General features: G+C 42.9%; 5 protein-coding genes and 1 long non-coding RNA gene across 11 annotated transcripts; 3 read left to right on the forward strand and 3 right to left on the reverse strand.

Moving 5' to 3' along the window:
* Positions 1 to 125: 125 nt before the first annotated feature.
* LOC143373771 (tubulin alpha-1 chain) lies at positions 126 to 4,525 on the reverse strand. Of its 3 annotated transcripts, XM_076821318.1 has the most exons (4): positions 2,445 to 2,995; positions 2,014 to 2,351; positions 1,716 to 1,932; positions 126 to 1,643 (listed from the first exon to the last, which is right to left on the reverse strand). In XM_076821318.1, the coding sequence occupies exons 2-4, from the start codon at positions 2,014 to 2,016 to the stop codon at positions 517 to 519; spliced, it is 1,347 nt and encodes a 448-aa protein (XP_076677433.1). In that variant the 5' UTR covers positions 2,017 to 2,351; positions 2,445 to 2,995; the 3' UTR covers positions 126 to 516. The 3 variants fall into 3 exon arrangements, with proteins under 3 accessions (XP_076677433.1, XP_076677432.1, XP_076677431.1); XM_076821317.1 differs by lacking the exons at positions 2,014 to 2,351; positions 2,445 to 2,995 and adding an exon at positions 4,441 to 4,525; XM_076821316.1 differs by lacking the exon at positions 2,014 to 2,351 and having other exon boundaries at positions 2,445 to 2,996.
* A 721-nt stretch (positions 4,526 to 5,246) lies between these two features.
* Ytr (U4/U6.U5 small nuclear ribonucleoprotein 27 kDa protein yantar) lies at positions 5,247 to 6,703 on the forward strand. 3 transcript variants are annotated; one of them, XM_076821330.1, is made up of 4 exons: positions 5,247 to 5,658; positions 5,728 to 5,934; positions 5,992 to 6,158; positions 6,232 to 6,703. In XM_076821330.1, the coding sequence occupies exons 2-4, from the start codon at positions 5,819 to 5,821 to the stop codon at positions 6,426 to 6,428; spliced, it is 480 nt and encodes a 159-aa protein (XP_076677445.1). In that variant the 5' UTR covers positions 5,247 to 5,658; positions 5,728 to 5,818; the 3' UTR covers positions 6,429 to 6,703. The 3 variants fall into 3 exon arrangements, with proteins under 3 accessions (XP_076677445.1, XP_076677446.1, XP_076677447.1); XM_076821331.1 differs by having other exon boundaries at positions 5,247 to 5,633; XM_076821332.1 differs by having other exon boundaries at positions 5,247 to 5,629.
* On the reverse strand, positions 6,641 to 12,866 carry Fanci (Fanconi anemia complementation group I). 2 transcript variants are annotated; one of them, XM_076821306.1, is made up of 22 exons: positions 12,566 to 12,866; positions 12,206 to 12,489; positions 11,956 to 12,123; positions 11,647 to 11,870; positions 11,342 to 11,538; positions 11,133 to 11,269; positions 10,846 to 11,066; positions 10,127 to 10,479; positions 9,908 to 10,040; positions 9,536 to 9,843; positions 9,280 to 9,474; positions 9,054 to 9,211; positions 8,818 to 8,988; positions 8,591 to 8,742; positions 8,314 to 8,513; positions 8,064 to 8,231; positions 7,804 to 7,978; positions 7,506 to 7,725; positions 7,368 to 7,440; positions 7,136 to 7,279; positions 6,954 to 7,052; positions 6,641 to 6,843 (listed from the first exon to the last, which is right to left on the reverse strand). In XM_076821306.1, exons 1-22 carry the CDS (start codon positions 12,647 to 12,649, stop codon positions 6,724 to 6,726), a joined length of 3,984 nt encoding a protein of 1,327 aa, XP_076677421.1. In that variant the 5' UTR covers positions 12,650 to 12,866; the 3' UTR covers positions 6,641 to 6,723. The 2 variants fall into 2 exon arrangements, with proteins under 2 accessions (XP_076677421.1, XP_076677420.1); XM_076821305.1 differs by having other exon boundaries at positions 6,641 to 7,052.
* Positions 12,867 to 13,445: 579 nt separating this feature from the next.
* On the reverse strand, positions 13,446 to 17,751 carry Cpf2 (cuticular protein CPF2). Its single transcript, XM_076821328.1, has 5 exons — positions 16,788 to 17,751; positions 16,167 to 16,491; positions 15,106 to 15,668; positions 14,900 to 15,015; positions 13,446 to 14,823 (listed from the first exon to the last, which is right to left on the reverse strand). The coding sequence occupies exons 1-3, from the start codon at positions 16,794 to 16,796 to the stop codon at positions 15,460 to 15,462; spliced, it is 543 nt and encodes a 180-aa protein (XP_076677443.1). The 5' UTR covers positions 16,797 to 17,751; the 3' UTR covers positions 13,446 to 14,823; positions 14,900 to 15,015; positions 15,106 to 15,459.
* Positions 13,744 to 14,891, forward strand: Cpf1 (cuticular protein CPF1). The gene is made up of 2 exons (XM_076821334.1): positions 13,744 to 14,233; positions 14,374 to 14,891. The coding sequence occupies exons 1-2, from the start codon at positions 14,222 to 14,224 to the stop codon at positions 14,791 to 14,793; spliced, it is 432 nt and encodes a 143-aa protein (XP_076677449.1). The 5' UTR covers positions 13,744 to 14,221; the 3' UTR covers positions 14,794 to 14,891.
* Positions 17,752 to 17,786: 35 nt separating the features above from the next.
* LOC143373783 (uncharacterized) lies at positions 17,787 to 18,308 on the forward strand. The gene is made up of 3 exons (XR_013086529.1): positions 17,787 to 17,936; positions 18,041 to 18,079; positions 18,177 to 18,308. It is a non-coding gene; the product is annotated as an uncharacterized LOC143373783 (long non-coding RNA).
* The last annotated feature ends 342 nt before the right edge of the window (positions 18,309 to 18,650 follow it).

Consider the following 18,650-nt stretch of genomic DNA (forward strand, 5'->3'; position numbering starts at 1 on the left):
AATATATTCACCGTCTCTTCAATTTCTTCGCCTGTGTCGCCGCTTAATACCCTTCCCATATTTCTGCAAACTGCCTCGTGGCAAGGCTTCTATCGTTCAGGGTTTAATAATTACAATATCCTTAATCACGTCATTATTATCTCTTTATGGTTCATTAATACTCTATTCCGCTCAATCTACATATTTTTACACCGAACTGTATCAGATAGCAACCTAAACACCACCCACGCCAACACATGCTGTATATTAAAAAACATTAATCCGCACCCATAGCTTACGCCTATTAATTTCATTAATTTCATAATACGATTCGACTCCTAAATCCCACCCCGCGACTGCTCACAATAATGCATTTAACACCATCTCCGTTTTAAACTTCATCAACACAGCTCCCAACAATGAAAACTATAGAAATATCCTCGGTAAAAAATGGAAGTAGTAAACATTGAAGGAAAAATACTAAGAAAAAAAAAGAGGCAGAAGAGTCTATATCCAAGAGCATGAATTAAAATGGCGTTAATATTCAACACTACCGTCTGCTTCGGGATCAACCGAATCTAGCCCAACTTCTTCGTAGTCTTTCTCCAGAGCAGCGAGATCTTCGCGAGCTTCAGAGAACTCCCCCTCTTCCATACCCTCCCCAACGTACCAATGAACGAAAGCCCTCTTGGCGTACATTAAGTCGAACTTATGATCGAGGCGAGCCCAAGCCTCGGCGATGGCGGTTGTATTGGACAGCATACAAACAGCTCGTTGCACTCGAGCCAGATCGCCACCAGGCACCGCGGTGGGCGGTTGATAATTTATACCGACTTTAAACCCAGTCGGGCACCAGTCCACGAATTGTATCGATTTTTTCGTCTTAATGGTATTAATGGCGGAGTTCACGTCCTTCGGGACCACGTCGCCCCTGTACAGCATGCAGCACGCCATGTACTTGCCGTGCCGTGGATCGCACTTGACCATTTGATTCGCTGGCTCGAAGCACGAATTAGTAATCTCCGCGACCGTGATCTGTTCGTGGTAAGCTTTCGCGGCGGAGACCACCGGCGCGTAAGTGACCAAAGGGAAATGGATCCTCGGGTATGGAACTAGATTCGTCTGGAACTCGGTCAGATCCACGTTCAAGGCTCCGTCGAATCGCAGCGAAGCTGTTATCGAGGAAACTACCTGACCGATCAGTCTATTGAGATTCGTGTATGTTGGCCTCTCGATATCCAGATTGCGTTGGCAGATCTCGAAAATCGCTTCGTTATCGACCATAAAGGCGCAGTCGGAATGCTCGAGAGTCGTGTGTGTGGTGAGAATGGAATTGTACGGTTCCACCACCGCGGTGGAGATTCGTGGCGCCGGGTATATCGCGAATTCTAACTTGGACTTCTTCCCGTAGTCGACGGACAGTCGTTCCATTAGCAGGGACGCGAACCCCGATCCAGTGCCGCCGCCGAACGAGCGGAAGATTAGAAATCCCTGCAGTCCCGTGCATCGTTCCGCCAGCTTTCGTACTCTGTCGATAACCAGATCTACAATCTCCTTGCCGATCGTGTAGTGGCCGCGGGCGTAATTGTTCGCGGCGTCCTCTTTGCCGGTAATCAGCTGCTCGGGATGAAAGAGCTGTCGGTACTGTCCGGTTCGTACTTCATCTGCGAACATGACCTACGTCGGCATCGTGCGTGCGTTTTTAACACCCAAACCAGCTCAATGCGTTTCCTTACCAACCACTGTCGGTTCCAAATCAACGAACACCGCCCTGGGCACGTGGTGACCCGAGCCAGTATCGCTGAAGAAAGTGCTGAAGCTGTCGTCCCCTTGTGCCTTATCTGACGGCATCTGACCATTGGGTTGTATCCCATGCTCTAAACAATAGAGTTCCCAGCAAGCGTTCCCAATTTGAACACCGGCTTGGCCGACGTGGATTGATATGCACTCGCGCTGGAATAATATAACGATTATATTCAGGGCCGGAGTGAGTTGCGTAGAACTCCACGTTCGAAAAATTCGAAGGGGTTATACCATTTTTTATTTTTTGCCCGCGTACTACTTTCAACGTTTTTTATGCTGTTGAAATTTTATTTTTTTTTTATTTGTATTCCCCCCCGCGCCCCAACTCCACACTCGGGAAAAATTTGCTCAGCCGACCCTGATCCTATTCCTTATCGATCCTCTCGGCTGTCTCTTTTAACGGAATGCAAAATGTAGGGAACAGCAACGACCATAAACGGACCTCAGAATTCCTCTACTGAGTTATGTAAATGTGTCAAGCTGATTCTCATAAGCATGGCCGGTCGTTATTCACTAATACTCTGAGCCTTGTTTACACTAGTCTCCACCTTTGTATATACAGAGGCACGCTGCAAATGGAGTCACTCGACTACATTTAGCGATCACTTCTATATTACTACGCCGTTCCTGTCACTTTGCCTTCGATAATAGGTGTCCCTTACCATCTCGGGTCCCCTGCGCAGTCGACGAAACTTATAGCGCGTTACTACGTCGCCGAACAGTGATGCACAGAATCTGATGGGTAATGAAAGGCTGACGCCGCTACTCTGAACGATTGTGACTTAATGACGCGACTCGAGAACGGTCGCCGGTCGACGCGACTGCCTCTTATATCCTCCGCTTCGCGTCGTCTCGAAATGATCTCGGTGTATAATATTGAGCGAACATCCGGGAAAGGGTATTTTAGTTTTCTGGTACCCCGCGTCATAGTTGGGTGCCTTATCGCGTAGAGGTGACAAGGTTTTGCATTGTTTTCTTCACCATCGAATCGTTCTCTCATGTTGGGCCCCGTGGCGACACCAGGAATCAGGCATGCGGTGTGTGCGCTCCCGAACGGTTGCGGTCGCGTTCAAGATTGAATCTAATAAACGGATATAAATAGAGTGTCGCAGCATCGACCAGCTATAGCCAGCTAAACCGTGCGCAGCCAGTTGTACGAGAACTTCGTGATGCAAATTCCGCTGTTCTATTTCTACCCAAGTATATACCTTCCCCCCTCCACCCCCCCCCGCCGTCAAATTGTTCTATTATCCGAGTACGTTATGTCCTATTGTTTCTACCGTTTATTACTAACCATTTATCTATACACGCGAATGTCTACGTGTGTTTTACTCCGTGGATGTGGCATTGATTCTATAAGTGACAGTGATTGACCAGTGTATTAGAAAATGGATTTAACCCACAGGAAATAATTCTACCCACAGGAAAACTAGTATCGTCATAGGGTGCCTCCCTCGAAACTAATCAACTTGTCTGAAGCATTTCTCCATATTATCAATTGTTTCGAAAATATTCGAATCGTTCGATTGCTTTCAATTTTGAGTTTCCTCGTTGTAAAATTATTTGCGAAGAAATATTAACTATCTTCGGTAGGCGGTGAATTAAATAACGTTACGATTCTTGTCGCAAATCGAAATGCAATAATTAGGTTACGCACGAGGATATAGGAAAAACTTTCGTCAAAATATGCCACGATAAAGTAGCGTGTAGCGACATCTGCGGATAAGAGAATGAACAGAGTTTGCAGATACTAAACAGTTTGGTTGATAAGCAGTCCACCATACTCAAATTTCAATTTGAATTAACTGTTGTCTATTCAATGTACTTATTTAATAAACGAAATTCATAATACGATCCTCTAAGAAAGTTCAAAGCTGTGCGAGAAGATTTCCTACGACCAAGCTACTCCTAAGATAAAACAGAAGTCACAACCATCGGCTCCACTTTTTTGTAATATAATTAATTATTGTATTAGACAGTCTTAGCCTTAATTGCGATCGAAAAAGGAAATATTCGAAATTAAAAGAAACTTTCGATAATTTTGAAACTTTAAATTGGGAACTTAAAGAAAGAGTTTATGGAAACAAAACCAAAAAAAAACATTTTCAATGAAATACAATGATACTTATATCGTTCTCTTCTAGTTAGACTCTAATTTCGCGAGTTACTTAAATATAAACGGAGAATCTACTCAGAGCAACTGTGCCCTTAAAAACAACAAAGCTTTTACAGAAAGAAATCCTGGTTAGAGAGGTGGGGTAGAGAAAATCAGTAAACACAAGTGTTCCCTATTTTTCCTATTTTTTTCGAGCGTTCGTAAAAGAAATGCTGCTGTTGGAAATATTAATTTAAATTCGCCTATTATTTGCACAAAATATGTAGGTATAATTAAATTGTGTATAGACAATAGTCGAAATGTGTAATCACGATCGGAATACAGTAAAATGTAAGTCACACCGATATTCTATTAAAATCTAAGCAATATTATTTCGAAAAGTTACTTTTAAATGAAAACTGAATAAAGGAAGTGAAAAATACATTTACCATAATGTTTCCTCATTTTATCTTGGCGTTAAATTATTTTGAAATTACGTATCATGCTTACCACCGACAATTCAATAAAAAAGAACCATAGAAATGTATATATAAACATATTACCATTACACCAGTTGTTTGTTACAATAAATTAAACTTTCATCAATCCTCGTCAATAAGGCGTTCGTAAAATTTCAATCAAACGTCTGTAATAGAAAAGGAATACATATTACAAATAAATGCAAGTCAAAATTGAACCCGGAATATATATCAAAACTCGAACATATATGTATATGATACACCGCGTGTAAATCCGTGAAAACCGATTAAACTTTTCCGAAGATATTTTATAAATTTGTATTTAAAATCGTATTAAGCACAGATAGGAGCGATAATAGAGAGTGAGCGGGAGTGCTAATAGCGATGAGAAGTGTTTAAATGTGAACGAGGAAAGTAAACCTACCTTAATATTCACGAAGCACTTGAGGTGATCCTATGTCTTGTCACTTCGATGGCCACGGAACAAATGGCGGTTCCCGCCAGTTCACGCTGTCCTCAGCTGGTCGCTCGGTAGAGGTCGGTATCGCTCGGTGAGAGTCGCTCGGCGGCTAGTCGTTACCAAACGTTGAATTTTAAATATTTCGAATATGTACCCGTAGCAGGATGGAAACCTAGTTAACTAATTCTACCACAATTAATGCATACAACCCATTTGTATTTGTAACACCGCTGTATATTTTAATCATGCGTTTTTCCTTTCGAGAATTAAATAATTCGAATCAAGCAAATGTTCGTATTTGCGTGCAATTATTGTGTACAGCGACATCTAAGTACTACAGGGAAGCAAAACAAGCCCGTTAGATTTAATTTCTTTCTTGCCGACAGAATTAATCGGAATTAATTCTACAATTTGGTTTTGAATTTATCACTTTCTACGTAATGTTATTTTATTTCGTTCCTAACGACATTTGATGCTTGTAATATATGTTAATCGTTACTATAAAATCCTCGCAAAATAAAATATGAAAATTAATTTATCAGAACGTGTAAGAAAATCATCGAGTTCCTATTTCACGCCAGGCAAGTTTAAATGATTAATTTCTCAACAATTGAAGATTACAAGGCAAGTTATTTATTTATCGAACTCCAGCGTTCTGCGCTATTGTAGCAGTATGGCCCAACTGTCTGTGACGATTGGATGTCGCGTATAAACGTAGTTATTCAACAAAAAATGATCAATTAACCTTGTATATTGAGTCCTGACGCTAATTATATTATCTGCCATATTGTGGTATACCTGGACTATCCATCGGCAAGTACACGATATCACAAGCTTGTGAAGTACGATTTGTGTTGTAAACATAACCTACTTTATAAGCCACGTATATTAATCCTTTTTAAATTACACAGGTGCTTGAGGAACGAAATATAAATAAGTAAACCTGTAAATCCAATGGTCTTCGTAGCACTTAGATTACGTTAATTCTGAATTAAGTAAAACATGGGACGTAGTCGTACACCATCGCCGAGGAGAAGGGACCGATCCAGAGATCGAGACCGCGAACGTGAACGAGATAGAGATCGTCGAAGGAGACGGTCACGCGAAAGAAGAAGAAGGTACTATATCCCGAAAAGTGCTCTACCTCGCGGAATACGAATATGAAATCATTGTAGGTCCGTCGAACGGGACCGAGCTAAATCGAGGGACAGAGAAAGGGATCGTGAACGCGATCGAGACAGGCATAGGCGCTCGTACAGTAGATCAAGATCAAGAGAGAGGGAGAGAGACAGGCCTAAACCCAAAGCGAAACCCGCCACAGCGGAGCGTCCTGTAATCACAGGTGAGTCGAAGGCTGAGGAGAAGCAATAGCAACCTAGAAGTTATCGTTCCTATATTTTAATATTACTCTACAGAGGCTGATCTCCAAGGGAAGACACCAGAAGAGCAGGAAATGATGAGGATGATGGGTTTCTGCGGCTTCGATACTACTAAGGGTAAGAAGGTCGAAGGGAACGACGTGGGCGCTGTGCACGTTATTCTGAAAAGAAAGTACAGACAGTACATGAACAGAAAAGGAGGATTCAACAGGCCCTTGGACTTTGTGGCATAGAGCCCTTGATGTTGCTTCACTGCAAAGTCCTGCGCTTACACAAAGCATGCAAGCGAGTGTGTAACGTGTAAGGTTGAAGATGAAGTAAGTCCGCGAACATCAGATTTTCTGTCGGCACGAAGGACTTTCAAACCAACAGATTCATTGATCAGTGTCACCGACGTCACGATCAGACAGCACTGCGAACGGAGTGACAAGGGTTACAGCGGCAAGCGCATTTATGCAAAACTTTATCCTGGATGTATCGAAAATACAAACTTAAATGTTCACAGTAATTGTGTTAAGAACGAGTGTTTCAATCATCCATCCTCTGCCGTTTCTTTGAGGGCGCTGTGTCTTCAGTATCCACGTTGGAGTCACCCACGCTCGAGCTGCGGGTTTCACTTTCCGTGTCTTCCAAAATCGACGGAGTAAGCTATCAAAGTTAGAAAGATTATAAAAAAAAAAGCGTATAGTGCAATTATTCTGCTCGGGTATCTCCGGAACGACGTTAGGATTTACGGGAACAGAAGTTATTCTTATTACCAGGCTGACATCCATTCTCTCAAGACCCTCTACCAGTTGTGGATTTTTAATTCTGAAATCCCTCGTCACGCTGTGCTTAATGTAATTCTCCAATGGTATCTGGTGAAATATATTTCAAAGAGTGAAAACTCGTTTCGTGATACCGACAAAAATGTTCGTACTCTTTCACACCAAATACTCACTCCGGTCCTCTTGCCGAGTAATAATACTTCTTTGTTGAACTGCTCGATCTCGTATACTACGCGCGGTATTACTTTGGTTTCCTTCAAAATTTTGTTCCTTTGCGCGTGCGAGTCGGATTTCGAATTCAATTTGTTCTGGTTTTCCTTTAGAAAACACGGTGAAAGAAGAGATGAATGAACAATTTCAAATTCGTTTAAATGTCAGAGAGATTAAATGATTCGAACTCGATACCTCGACATACGTCACCAAGTTATAAAAAGCGGATTTTAACGGTTTACCAGCTAATTGTATCACTTGAATGAATCTGTAAAAATGTTCTATTAAAATACTTCTCGAATTACCACTGTGGACCATTTGTTCAAAACATACTTGACTGTTTGAAACGCTGCGTTTTGCCCGTTCGATTTCGCGTAGAAATATTTTGTAAGGTTTCCAAGCAAATGGTATAAAGCCTGCAAATTCTTAAACGTGAAATCTGTACACGTGCCTTTTAGTTCGATCGACGTGTTGGCTAATGTGTGCAGTACTTGTATAAGGTACGACAATTGTTTGCACAAATTTCGTTCCTTCTCCCTTAAATTATTGTTCCCTGTCACAATCAATTTTTGTATTAAACACGCGAGTATTACTGAAGAATTCTGTTCCGTGACCTCGAAGTACTACTTACAGGCTTCGTCGATTGTTACAGGTGCTCTGCCAATGGCGTCTTCCGCCTTTAATCGTGATAGCAGCCAAGAAGCACTATTCAATTTCTCTTTTATGTAGTCGTTGAACACATTGTACAGGTGCACTGCAGTATCCCCGCGTATAATTTTGTATTGTTCATTTGCTGTTAATTCGGTCTACATTTATGCAACGGTATAAGTTAACTTCAGGAGCAAGGAATATGTGGAAAGAGTATTTCGAGACTTTAGAAGTATCACTTACACCATCGATAGTGCCAACTTTCTCACACAGTTCTAAGCACATATCATTCAATGTTTCTCCATAATTCCGAGTATATTCTTCTAAATATAACAAAAAGTGAGCAATGGCAGGGGCGAGGGAACTTCGAACGCTATCGGTTTGAGCCATATTTTTTGCGTACTTCAGCACCTTTCGCCAAAAATAGAAACAATATGCGTATATGAAACGATTCTCTGACAAAATGTGCAGGGCAATTGATTAATCTACTAACTCTTTCGGGATTACATTTCTCAAAATTGATTTTATATGCGAACTGCTCCGTGATTTGTAATAGTAGGTATGGTATTTTCTTTCTGGCGTCATCATCTGTTTCGTCGATGATCGATGACATTAAGCAAGTCTTTAACGAGAGAATAAATTCTTGAATTTTTGAATCGATATCCTCTGATGTTAAATTCTTCTCCGAACGTACTTCAATATGGAAAGCAAATAGTATAATGAAATGAAGTTCACTTGTTACTAATTTTTAACTTGTTAATAACACTTACAAATCGTGTCAAGAAATCGTGGCAAATCCGAAGGAAACGTTGCACATATGCAACAACTAATTTCCTTGAAGCACTGCACAGACAACAACGCTATCTGTTCGTCGTTTTCAAGTGCATCGTCCAAATCTAATAAACAATACTGATAAATCAACCTAAATAACAGAAATGAAAAATAAATTACTCGCACATCATTAAACAGGTACGATTTTTCCCTTTCCTTTGCTTACCCTCCTATTTCAATGTACGTGTCTATGTGCTGCTTGTTTTGCGTTTCAGAGATATCGCTCATGAACGATTTCATGCGTTGCAAAAGCTGCTCGCACGTTTGGAACACATAGAGGCAAAAGTTGCGGTTTTCTCGAAGCGCGACTATCTCGCTTTGAGTCGTGGAGGATCTCCTGTTTGTAAATCAATTCAATTAGTTATAAGAATTAGATTAAATTAGAAGTAACGTTATACTCACGAGTATAAGAGTAACAAGATTTGATGTATCGCATTCAAATCCATAACGGTGCTTGGTACTTTAATACTGTTCGATTTAGCGAGTTTTCGCGTTGTATTATTTCCGTCCTTATCTTTCTTAGCTTTACTGCTATCGGCTTTCTTTATCTTTGTAGATTGCTACTGGCATAATTTCAATCATATAGTAGAAAAGACAAAATAGAAAACGTTCGTACACGCTACTGTACCAGTTTAATGAAGTCCACCGATCGGGTGTATCCCTTAAACAAATCATTAATCTTGCGACAGCTTTCCTGATTCCCTTTCGACCATTCTCCCACACGAAACGCCATTAAAGCCTCATAGATGGTAATCACCATGCCCAGATTTTTTAACTTCACTTGAGACTTCGCTAGATCCTCCAGCACATCTATTCCGTGCTCCTGAAACGATCGACACATAAGGAACACTTGAATGGACCTTCGATATCAACGTTTCAATTACCAGATTCAAATGCTCCAATTTGGTGGATGCCATTCTTGTACATAGCGATTCTAAAATATCGCGCAACTTGTCCAAAGTATTCGACTTCTTCGGTATCGTATCGATGTATATCTTCTGTAGCGCAAATATCATTTCCGCGATAGGTTCTTGCAAAACTAATTCCGTCCCATGGTGATCTGCGCATAACTCGAATTTCACGGGTGGCAAGACATCAACGTCTGTTTCCAAGTAGATATTCAAATGTGCAAGGAGCATATCTAATACGATCTCTATTATCTCGGGATTCTTTACCACAGCCCCATACAAGCCTAAAAACATATTTGAATATCGATTTGTTGCTCGTTTAAGAAATAAGCACGAAATCTTTCCGACCTTGGTATAAATGTAATCTGACTTCAAATTCATAAGTGAGGCTTTTCTTCAGTATATCCAGTATTTCGTAACACAGAGTTTTGTCGTTCTCTCCGTTTAGCTTCCCTTGTTGCGTATTGCGCTCTAATGTCACCTGAATAACGCAATTAAACTTACTGAAATAACAGAGTATCTATCCTCGATGAAGGAATTTAGCACCTCTATTTGAAACCTATGTACCTGAGTTAATGTTGACCTGGAACTGGAGCTTATAGCGTATGCAGAAGTGTTGCACCGTTGGCTGAGTCTAAAGCTACCCAGGGTATGCATTTTCGAGTACTTTAACATTTCGAGGAATCCCGTGACTGCCATTTGCCGTTTCGATATTCCTTTCCTGTAAAGCGCTTTCCTCAAAGTCAGAAGAAGATTCTCTCGTATTTTGGGCGAAACATGCATCAATGGAAGAATGGCATACAAAACTTGACTAGCTACTATACAAGGCAAAAAGAGCAGTCGTTCCAGAAGAGTCACGATCCAGATCTGATGATCCAAGACAATGACTGATAGATTGCGGCACGCGTATTTTAAACAATCTGCAAGACATTTGTTACAAAAAGATAACTATACCGATATTGGGTTCGCTGATTAATGGGAGTTCCGGTCTAAAAATCGATTTCATTTCATGTTTATTTCAGATCAATGGTTTAGGTTCCGCCGTTTTGGATGAATTTTTTGACGCCTCGACTTTAACGACACCCCAGTGCCGTTTGCAATGATTAATTATAAAACAAAAAAAATATTTCTATAGTTTAAGACATCCCCAATGCAATGCAAAAAGTCTCATTAAATTATATGAAGTAGTTTTCCTTCAATTAATTCCTAAAGATCACCTATTTTTATGGGCTCCAGACCAGAACAGCCCCTTAAGCTTGTACATATCACGATGTCATTTTTCTTACCTATATAGTGAGTCGTCGATACGCCGCATGCTACTATTTTGTCAACCAGCTCTTGCAACATGAACGCCACCGTTTCATGACGTTTTTTAATTACTTCTCGAATTATCTCCGATCCCGTATGCCACACGACCGTCGCATTATTTTTCCCTTTCTGATCCGTGCTCATTAACATAAACGCTAAACCCGTGAGCCCCTTCAGTACCAGGTGACGATCTTTGTTGCTGCAAACGGAATAAACAATAACGCGAACAAATACATACGCAGAAGGAGAAATACTGATTCGTCACCTGCTGTCTATGACTTGTCGAATAACTTCAATTATATTACAAGAACTAGGTAGAAGTTGTCTCAACCAGGCGCTACTTTGTCGTTTCTCCTTGTCCAGGCTGCTGTTAACGATTGCCAACCTCAGTATCTCGAAGATCTGTTACATGCATCTTTGATTAGCGGAATAGAACAGGAAACGAATCTTTACAGAGATTAAAACAGCTGCTACCTGATCTTCGTATATACTGGAAACCGACATCAATACAGCTAACACAAATGGTTGTAGTGTGTACTCGGAAGCATGGGACACACTTTTAAGATAACGAATGAAATCTTTCATACTTTCATGGTTCAGCTGCGCAGCTTGGTACACATGGTACAGGACAGTGCTCTCGATATCTCGTACCTCTTTTATGCTTACTACGCCTGTAAGCATATACCCGAAAAGAAACTAGTTAATACTCAAATATTAATACTAAATTAATACTAAAAAATTAATTAATACTATCAGCCTACATATTCCTGTTCACGTACCAATATCGTCGAAGCTATCCCTATCTTCCGCAGGCACTGCCTTCGAATAATAAGATTCAAAATATTTACACAGCGCGTGTAAAAGGTACTGATTGTCTCGATCTTTACATAATTTCAGTGCTTGATACACGAAAGGAGGAACTTGGTCCATAGATACATCAGGCAGCGCACGACACAATGCTTTCAGGACTTCGTTGCGATCAGTCTTTTCCAAAGCGATTTCCCTTTAAATATAAGTGTATAGAATTAATGTTTTAGAATTAATAATTAATGAATTAGTCTATTTAATAAACATAGAAGTCCATTTACCCAAACATTTTTGCCAAAGATGGTAAGATATCACCATTCCAGGTACAATTACATATATCTTTAACAGTTAACGATTTATATTCAGCTCCAGAAACTTCAACGTCTATGCGGGTAACATATTTATCAGTTTCCAACGTTTCGAGCAATACAGGCAACAGATCCTTCCAACTAGGGCAAAGGCATTTTATTAGAAACTTATAGTACTTTGAAAAACGAGCAGACTGTAACAGAGGAAAGTTAGGTATTCCACCTGTGTATTTCGTCGTCATCGTTGCGAATACTGGCAACACAAAACTCGACCAGTTTAACAACCTGCTGCTTCGAGTATATCGGGAAATCGAAGATTATGCGTTTGACGATCGTATCCGCTTGTCCTGTGGATACTTTAGCTTTTCCCAAAGCCTTCAGCGTAGATTCGATTAATCTACGTCGCTTTAATTGACAGGCTTCTGAATCGGAAAATCCTTGTAAAACATCGTCAAGTATCTTTGGTGCGTCAGTCTTGGAAATGCTGTTGCGTATTATCTTCACGAGCTGTTTAAATGCTACTTTTAACTAACACGTCTTGCGGCCTTAACTAACGCTTATGTCTTTGAAGAATCTTATTTACCTCCTCCAAGTTCGAATCCTGGATAAAAGCGCGCAATTTTGATCGATCTCCAAGATCTCTTAGCTTTTGAAATTGTTGGTACATGCTTCAGTTGTTTCAATTAAGCGGTGCTACCTGTTGCTTTCATTTCCTTTTTAGCGCGAAACCGGCGAAATTATATTTCCTCTGTGGTGTATGTATCATTCAGCAGACAATTCCAAGTCTGACTTACGCCTTTGATACCGACATGTTGCGATAATGTTTGGTAAAAAGTCGTATAGAGGACGTTTGATGCTCCTTTAGAGATGTGGAAATGCCTTGATCCGTCGAGCTTAATCAAATCATCGACGAAGTGTAGGCACAGATCAGGCATAGTATAGACCTATCACGCAATGTAGTTTTATGTGTCACAAGCTCGGAGGCTCGCGAGCCCCTTTACCATTTTCCTGTCACACCCAACGTTATCGATTCAGTCTAAAATAAGATAACAATGCGATGAGTGGCAGGAATTAAAATTAAATGTTATCGAAAACATTTGAAATCTAAAATGGTCTGAATGTTACGCAGTGACGGATTTAAGAAAAAAAACCCAGGTGACAAATGTTCTGAGGGGTCCATTTTTCGGGAAAATGAAGAGGCAGTTTACTAAAAACGGGCCAAATGTAGTAGTAAGAAAAAAATTGTAGTATTTGGATACGTATACGTAATCATAATTTTTGTTGGTCATGGGACTCTGTCGGGGCCTTCTGTGCAGGGGCCTAGGCGGCAGCTGCTCATCAGCCGCCCTGTTAAATCCGCCACTGTACATTTTCCTCTGTAAAGAAATTAAAGGCCCTGAGTAATTGTTTCTTCAAGAAAATCGCTTTAGAAACCTCAGGAAAATGTTTCGAAATTGTCAATAGAAATATCGAACAAATATTTGAATACATTCTACTCCTACTTTTATGATACACTTTAACAGACACGCTAAATCAGTCAATCTGCTTCGTAAATTCACTCAGATCATGTGCCACGTTCGAAATGAGGATTCATTTAAAACAACTCAATCGAAAGGTTCGAATTATTCAATTCGCTTGAAACTTCTAATAAAAATCTCACGCGTCCCTGATCTTTATCCCGACAAACGACTAAAATCACCGTACGAACCAGTTAAGCCCAATTCCGTCGCATGTAAGGTGGTACAGGTATTCGTGCACGAAGTGAATTTGGCGTTTCGAAAGCGCGAATAGAGGCCGCGTGGGAATGACGCGCGTTATCGTTCGCATCGGTGTGTCCAGCTTGTAATTTGGCAAGAGGGTACAGAGGAACAAGAGTAAACGGGATCGGGTACGTTCTTCCCCCCGCGAGACGGACACCCGACGCCTTTGGATTTTTAGTACAAGGTCAGGAACTATATGTGCGACGAATTTGTCGGAAGAAAAAACAAAAGTGAGGGTCGGGCGTGGCGGAGAAAAGTCCACTCGAACGATTACGCGTATATTCCTATGGCGAAAGTTTTTTCGAGGCGCTCGCTCGAAACACGCCCTTGTACCCCACCTGATCCCATCCAGTTCGGCGTGGCCGGCGTATCTCGTTCCCTAGCCTCGGCGAGCTATATAAGATTTCGGCTACGAAACCATCGGCACGCACTTCCATTCGTACATCGTTGAAGACTCAACCGATCCACTCCAACTCACAATGTTCGCCAAGGTGGGTGCTGGATCTCGGAAGCTCGACACGCCATCGAGCTCGCCGGATCTCGAGGGAGCTCTTATTAGCTCGCCGATCACAATTCTGTATACTCGTTAGACTAATGTAATTATTACATATCGCAATGTTCTTTGTTGCAGATCGTAATCCTCGCCTGTGCTCTGGCAGTGAGCAACGCCGGTTACTTGGCGTCCCCTCAGTACACCCTGACCCCGACCGCTCTGACATCCACGTCGGACAACATACTCCGCAGCTCAGGGAACCTGGCGCAGATCGCCACCCAGTCGAAGACGATCTCCACGCCGTTCTCCACCTCCAGCAAATCTGACATCCGTGTGACGAACCCTGGCATCTACGCACACGCTACTCCCCTTGCGTACGCCGCACACGCTGCACCACTCGCATACGCTGCACCCGCCGCACCACTCGCATACGCAGCGCACGCTGCTCCGTTGGCTGCGTCCCACCCGAGCCCGCTCCTCGGCGTCGCTTACTCCCCGGCCGTTGCTGTGTCCCACATGGCTTACAGCAGCCCCATCGGCGTCTCCTACTCCTGGTAATTCGCTTCTCTAAACGGACCTCTGCTGCCCCTGCAGCAATTTCATGTTACCATGCTGTATTTGTATCTCAACTCTGTCTATGGTTATTTATTAAATAACGGTATACCTTAAATATGCAAAACGTCTCCATTTACTTTGTTCCTATTCACACCCTCGGCTAACATGGGCGGTTATTATTAGTGACTGAGGAGTTAACACGCAGCGAAGAGGAGGCGGTGAAGTCTGTGGACAATGTACGAATACGATTGATGATTCCGTGGTGAAGGATTCTTGCATACGAAATGTTTTAAGCGTTGAAATCTTTGAAACTACCTCTCAAGTAGCCAACAGCACATAGGTGGTCTATTCTCTCACTTATAAATGAGGGCAGTGACTACCTGTGCCCAGGGCAGTTTAACTTCGGCGATCTAATGGAAACCAGTGCTTTCTGCCTTAATAGTGATCGTAGTTATCCAGTAGATCTATCACGCTGCTATCTCAGAAACGAATGGAACCAGGTAATTCGGTATTGTAATGATTTCACATTTATTCGGTGTTCGGTTATTACATTCTGTGACACGTAGATCGCTAGCGTTGACAGCACGTCGCGGACGCGAACATTAACGCATGGTTAATAGCGTCGAAGTATCGAGTCCCCGACGATCCCTGGCCGTTCTAGTAAAGCCCTTAGAGAACCTTGACTGCCCCCAAGCCTCCCAAGCCTCCCAAGGTACCCAAACCCCCCAAGCCGTTCAGGGCCAAGCCGTTCAGGGCCAAGCCGTTGAGCCCCAGAGGAGCTGCGGCTACGCCGGCGAGAGCTGGTCCAGCGCCGAGGGCGGTCAGTCCAGGTGCGAGAACCGCTGCGTGCCCGGCGAGAGCAGCTGTGGTCAGTGGAGCTGGAAATGTACGAGGTCATGAATTATCACGTATCAACGCAGATAAAAAGAAAATCAGAGTAAATCAGATTATTAGCACGGTATCAGTGGTCATTTTATCAGTGACAGACCACTGTAATTTGCGAATTTTTGCCGATTTTCAGCTACCATTACCGTCTATTTTACATAACTTAATGGTATCCCACGTATCGTGCGATAAAGCGTAGTATGCTTAGGGAGCAGAGATCAGAACAAGGGAAATGAAAAGGCAAGATTGCAGGATCTGAAGAGAGAATGTGGCTAATTAGAAAAGCGGACCAATGTATCGGGCTCTAGTGCGTAAAGGAAGCGTGTCGGCAAGCGATTGCCAAGCGCTCAATATTCTCGATAATTAATTGTTTCGACATCCGCGATGGAACCTGTGCCACTGCACAGCCGTAGATCGGTATACATAATGTAATTAAAGGGTGAGCTGCGGATGTTAGAGGGAAAGTAAGTCGGCACCCTGCGACCAGGTACCTGCTAGGGCGGTATTTGCGGCCGCGATAAGAGGCACGGGCACAGCGGCCGCCGTCACGATTCCAGGATTGTTAACGCGCACGTCCGCTTTCCTGACGCTACTGAATGGCGTATCGACGCTCTTCGCGTCCGCCGATATGGCACCTAAGTTACCAATACCCCGTAAAATGTTCGAGGAGGACGTCGCGATGGTCGGCACCGCGACCGTGGACAGAGCCGCTGCTGGGTGCACCGCGACCGCTGCAGGTGCAGTTCCTGCGAGCAAACCGCCGCCGATCACTCCAGCCTGGCAGACTGCCACCAAGCAACCGCAGATCATCAAGAACTGAAAAGAAAAAAAAGTTAAATTTCAAACGTTGAAGTCTCAGTCTCTTAGGGCCCTTTGTAGTGGCAAAGAGACAGGAATCATTTTTGTACCTTACACCTGAAGGGTGTTATCGACGAAGATAAGGCTTTGATTTTTCTGTTACAGAGATATCGTTACTCTATTAGACGATTAGATATTTTAATTGAAACACCAGTTCTAACTGTAAAGTCACTACTGATCACTCAGATCTCGGGGACTTGTTTCAGAAGACTCTAAGTTCTTGGGAAAGGCTTGCGAAAGCTTCTTAGACTCACCCTAAACATGATGATGAGTTGTTGAGTGTTCTTCTATGCTGTGCAGAACGAGCGAGGGAATTGAATGCACTTGCTAGGCTCCTCGGGGTATTTATACGCGAGTCCTAGTAAGCCTAACTAGTCTTGAAATATATTTTTTCCCGAAAACTCGGTGTCGAGTGTCGAGCATATTGCACGAACGGTTCATAGCAAGCCGGCATTGCGACACGGAGCTGGAGCGCATTCGATACCCCACTGAATTCGAGCTCATTGCCGCGCACTCCGACTTTTCCCAGCGGCGGGGTTTGTCGTCCAAGGTACGATGCGAAAACGATTAAATTAAAGGTACAACTCCAATCTCCATTCGAAAGGGTGCTCAACAATTCTGAGAACCCTTCGACTTCGTTTCGACCTTGGCCTTCGCGTGGGTCATCAGCCTCGAAGGCGGAGGAAACGAAATCTCTGCGAACTTGGATGAAAGGAGGAAGAGACCTAGACAAAAGCTGACTAGTTCACTTTCGAAGTGTCCAACAATTGGCATATTTCATCATCCACGGCGTAAGTGTACACCTGCGATCCGAGGGCGAAGGACAAAACGATATTCCTGCGATTGCCCAACGCGAGTGTATCTCATATTCCAACTAGTATGGTCTCGTTATTGAGACGCGCTATAGGGTTACGATTTAACCATCGTGCAGGATCATGCGACGGACAAACATGATCCAGACATGGATCGCGAGATGGTTTTATCGCATACAGTGTCAGGCCATCGTGGAGAACGGTTGCAACTTCACAGCTTGGACGAGAAGGTAGCCTGTGCGGCTGTTTTGTGAATTTCCAACTAGTCGATTCATTTTCTCAATGATGACCGTGATATAATCTGTTCGCTGAAGATTAACGTCTAATCTACTTGTCGCAACGTATACAGTGGTTCCCTGGACAGGCTTAAGTGGTATACAAGGTAAGTCGCGTGAAACAGCCTCTGGTTTAACGATACACCGGGGCGAAGCGGTCCGATGGGCTTAAACTTGAAGATCGGGATCAAGGCCTGGGCCCACCACGCCCAATCCGTCGATTTGTAAAACGACCGTTGATGTATTCCCGAACAATTAAGGTGCAATGGTACCCACCCCGCCGCACGACTCGGAGAACGCTAACAGGTTGGACAAGGTCGAGCAAATATTAAAGTATATCAAGGTTCATCCTGCTTCGCGAAAATGCGCGCAGACTTTCAAGTGTCCGTACTCTTGCATTATATAAAAACGTATTTGCAGGACGGTAGAATGCAGAAGTGATTCGCTACGAGAAAGTAGGTACGTTCGTCCCACCCGAACCATTCGCCTGTTGGTTTCTCGCGTTTAACTGACAGTATCTGTTAATACAATCCTCTAACGGGAGATCTGGTTTTAGGCGGGCTCCAAAACCACCGATTCGCAAACGGCACACGGAAGTTTCAAGATAATTTATACACCTGAGCCTGAAGCAATAAGAACAGTATGTAATCGGTGATTTAAAGAAGCCCGCTGATATTCTATAAAATCCTCGTGTTCGCTTGTCAATCGCCGCAGTCAATATATCATAGAAATTTAAACGAGTCTACAAGTCTGTGATCGCTGAAGAAATCTGTAACAGCTGAATGATCGATGGATCGAAAGGAGGTTTCGAAAGGAGGAGAAAAAAGCGAAGGATCAGAAAGATCAAGATCAAGATCGGTGGAATGGTAGGGTAGAGAATGAACGTGAACGCGAAGTGAACGGGAACGCGATCAGACTGTTGCGCAATTGACATTGGCAAAGTGTAGCAGTACGGGCACGGCCAAGAACTCCGTGATTTCATAAGCGCGCCGGGGGCGATGGATCGCGTTATACTTTTGGTAAGCTGTCG

The sequence above is a fragment of the Andrena cerasifolii genome, chromosome 10 (assembly GCF_050908995.1).
Source record: "Andrena cerasifolii isolate SP2316 chromosome 10, iyAndCera1_principal, whole genome shotgun sequence".
NCBI classification, from domain to species: Eukaryota; Metazoa; Arthropoda; class Insecta; order Hymenoptera; family Andrenidae; genus Andrena; species Andrena cerasifolii.

Excerpts from the sequence above, each read along its gene's own strand:
- LOC143373771 (XM_076821317.1), bottom strand. Across the intron at positions 1,644-1,715 it reads TTTGGAACCGACAGTGGTTG|ATGAAGTACGAACCGGACAG; the intron begins GTAAGGAAACGC and ends TCATGTTCGCAG.
- Ytr (XM_076821330.1), top strand. The coding sequence starts at position 5,819 with ATGGGACGTAGTCGTACACCATCGCCGAGGAGAAGGGACCGATCCAGA. Across the intron at positions 5,935-5,991 it reads TCACGCGAAAGAAGAAGAAG|GTCCGTCGAACGGGACCGAG; the intron begins GTACTATATCCC and ends AAATCATTGTAG. Across the intron at positions 6,159-6,231 it reads GGAGCGTCCTGTAATCACAG|AGGCTGATCTCCAAGGGAAG; the intron begins GTGAGTCGAAGG and ends ATTACTCTACAG.
- Fanci (XM_076821305.1), bottom strand. The coding sequence starts at position 12,649 with ATGTACCAACAATTTCAAAAGCTAAGAGATCTTGGAGATCGATCAAAA. Across the intron at positions 11,539-11,646 it reads GGATAGCTTCGACGATATTG|GCGTAGTAAGCATAAAAGAG; the intron begins GTACGTGAACAG and ends ATATGCTTACAG. Across the intron at positions 9,212-9,279 it reads CGGTGGACTTCATTAAACTG|CAATCTACAAAGATAAAGAA; the intron begins GTACAGTAGCGT and ends TTATGCCAGTAG.
- Cpf2 (XM_076821328.1), bottom strand. Across the intron at positions 15,669-16,166 it reads CGCAAATACCGCCCTAGCAG|CTCCACTGACCACAGCTGCT; the intron begins GTACCTGGTCGC and ends GTACATTTCCAG.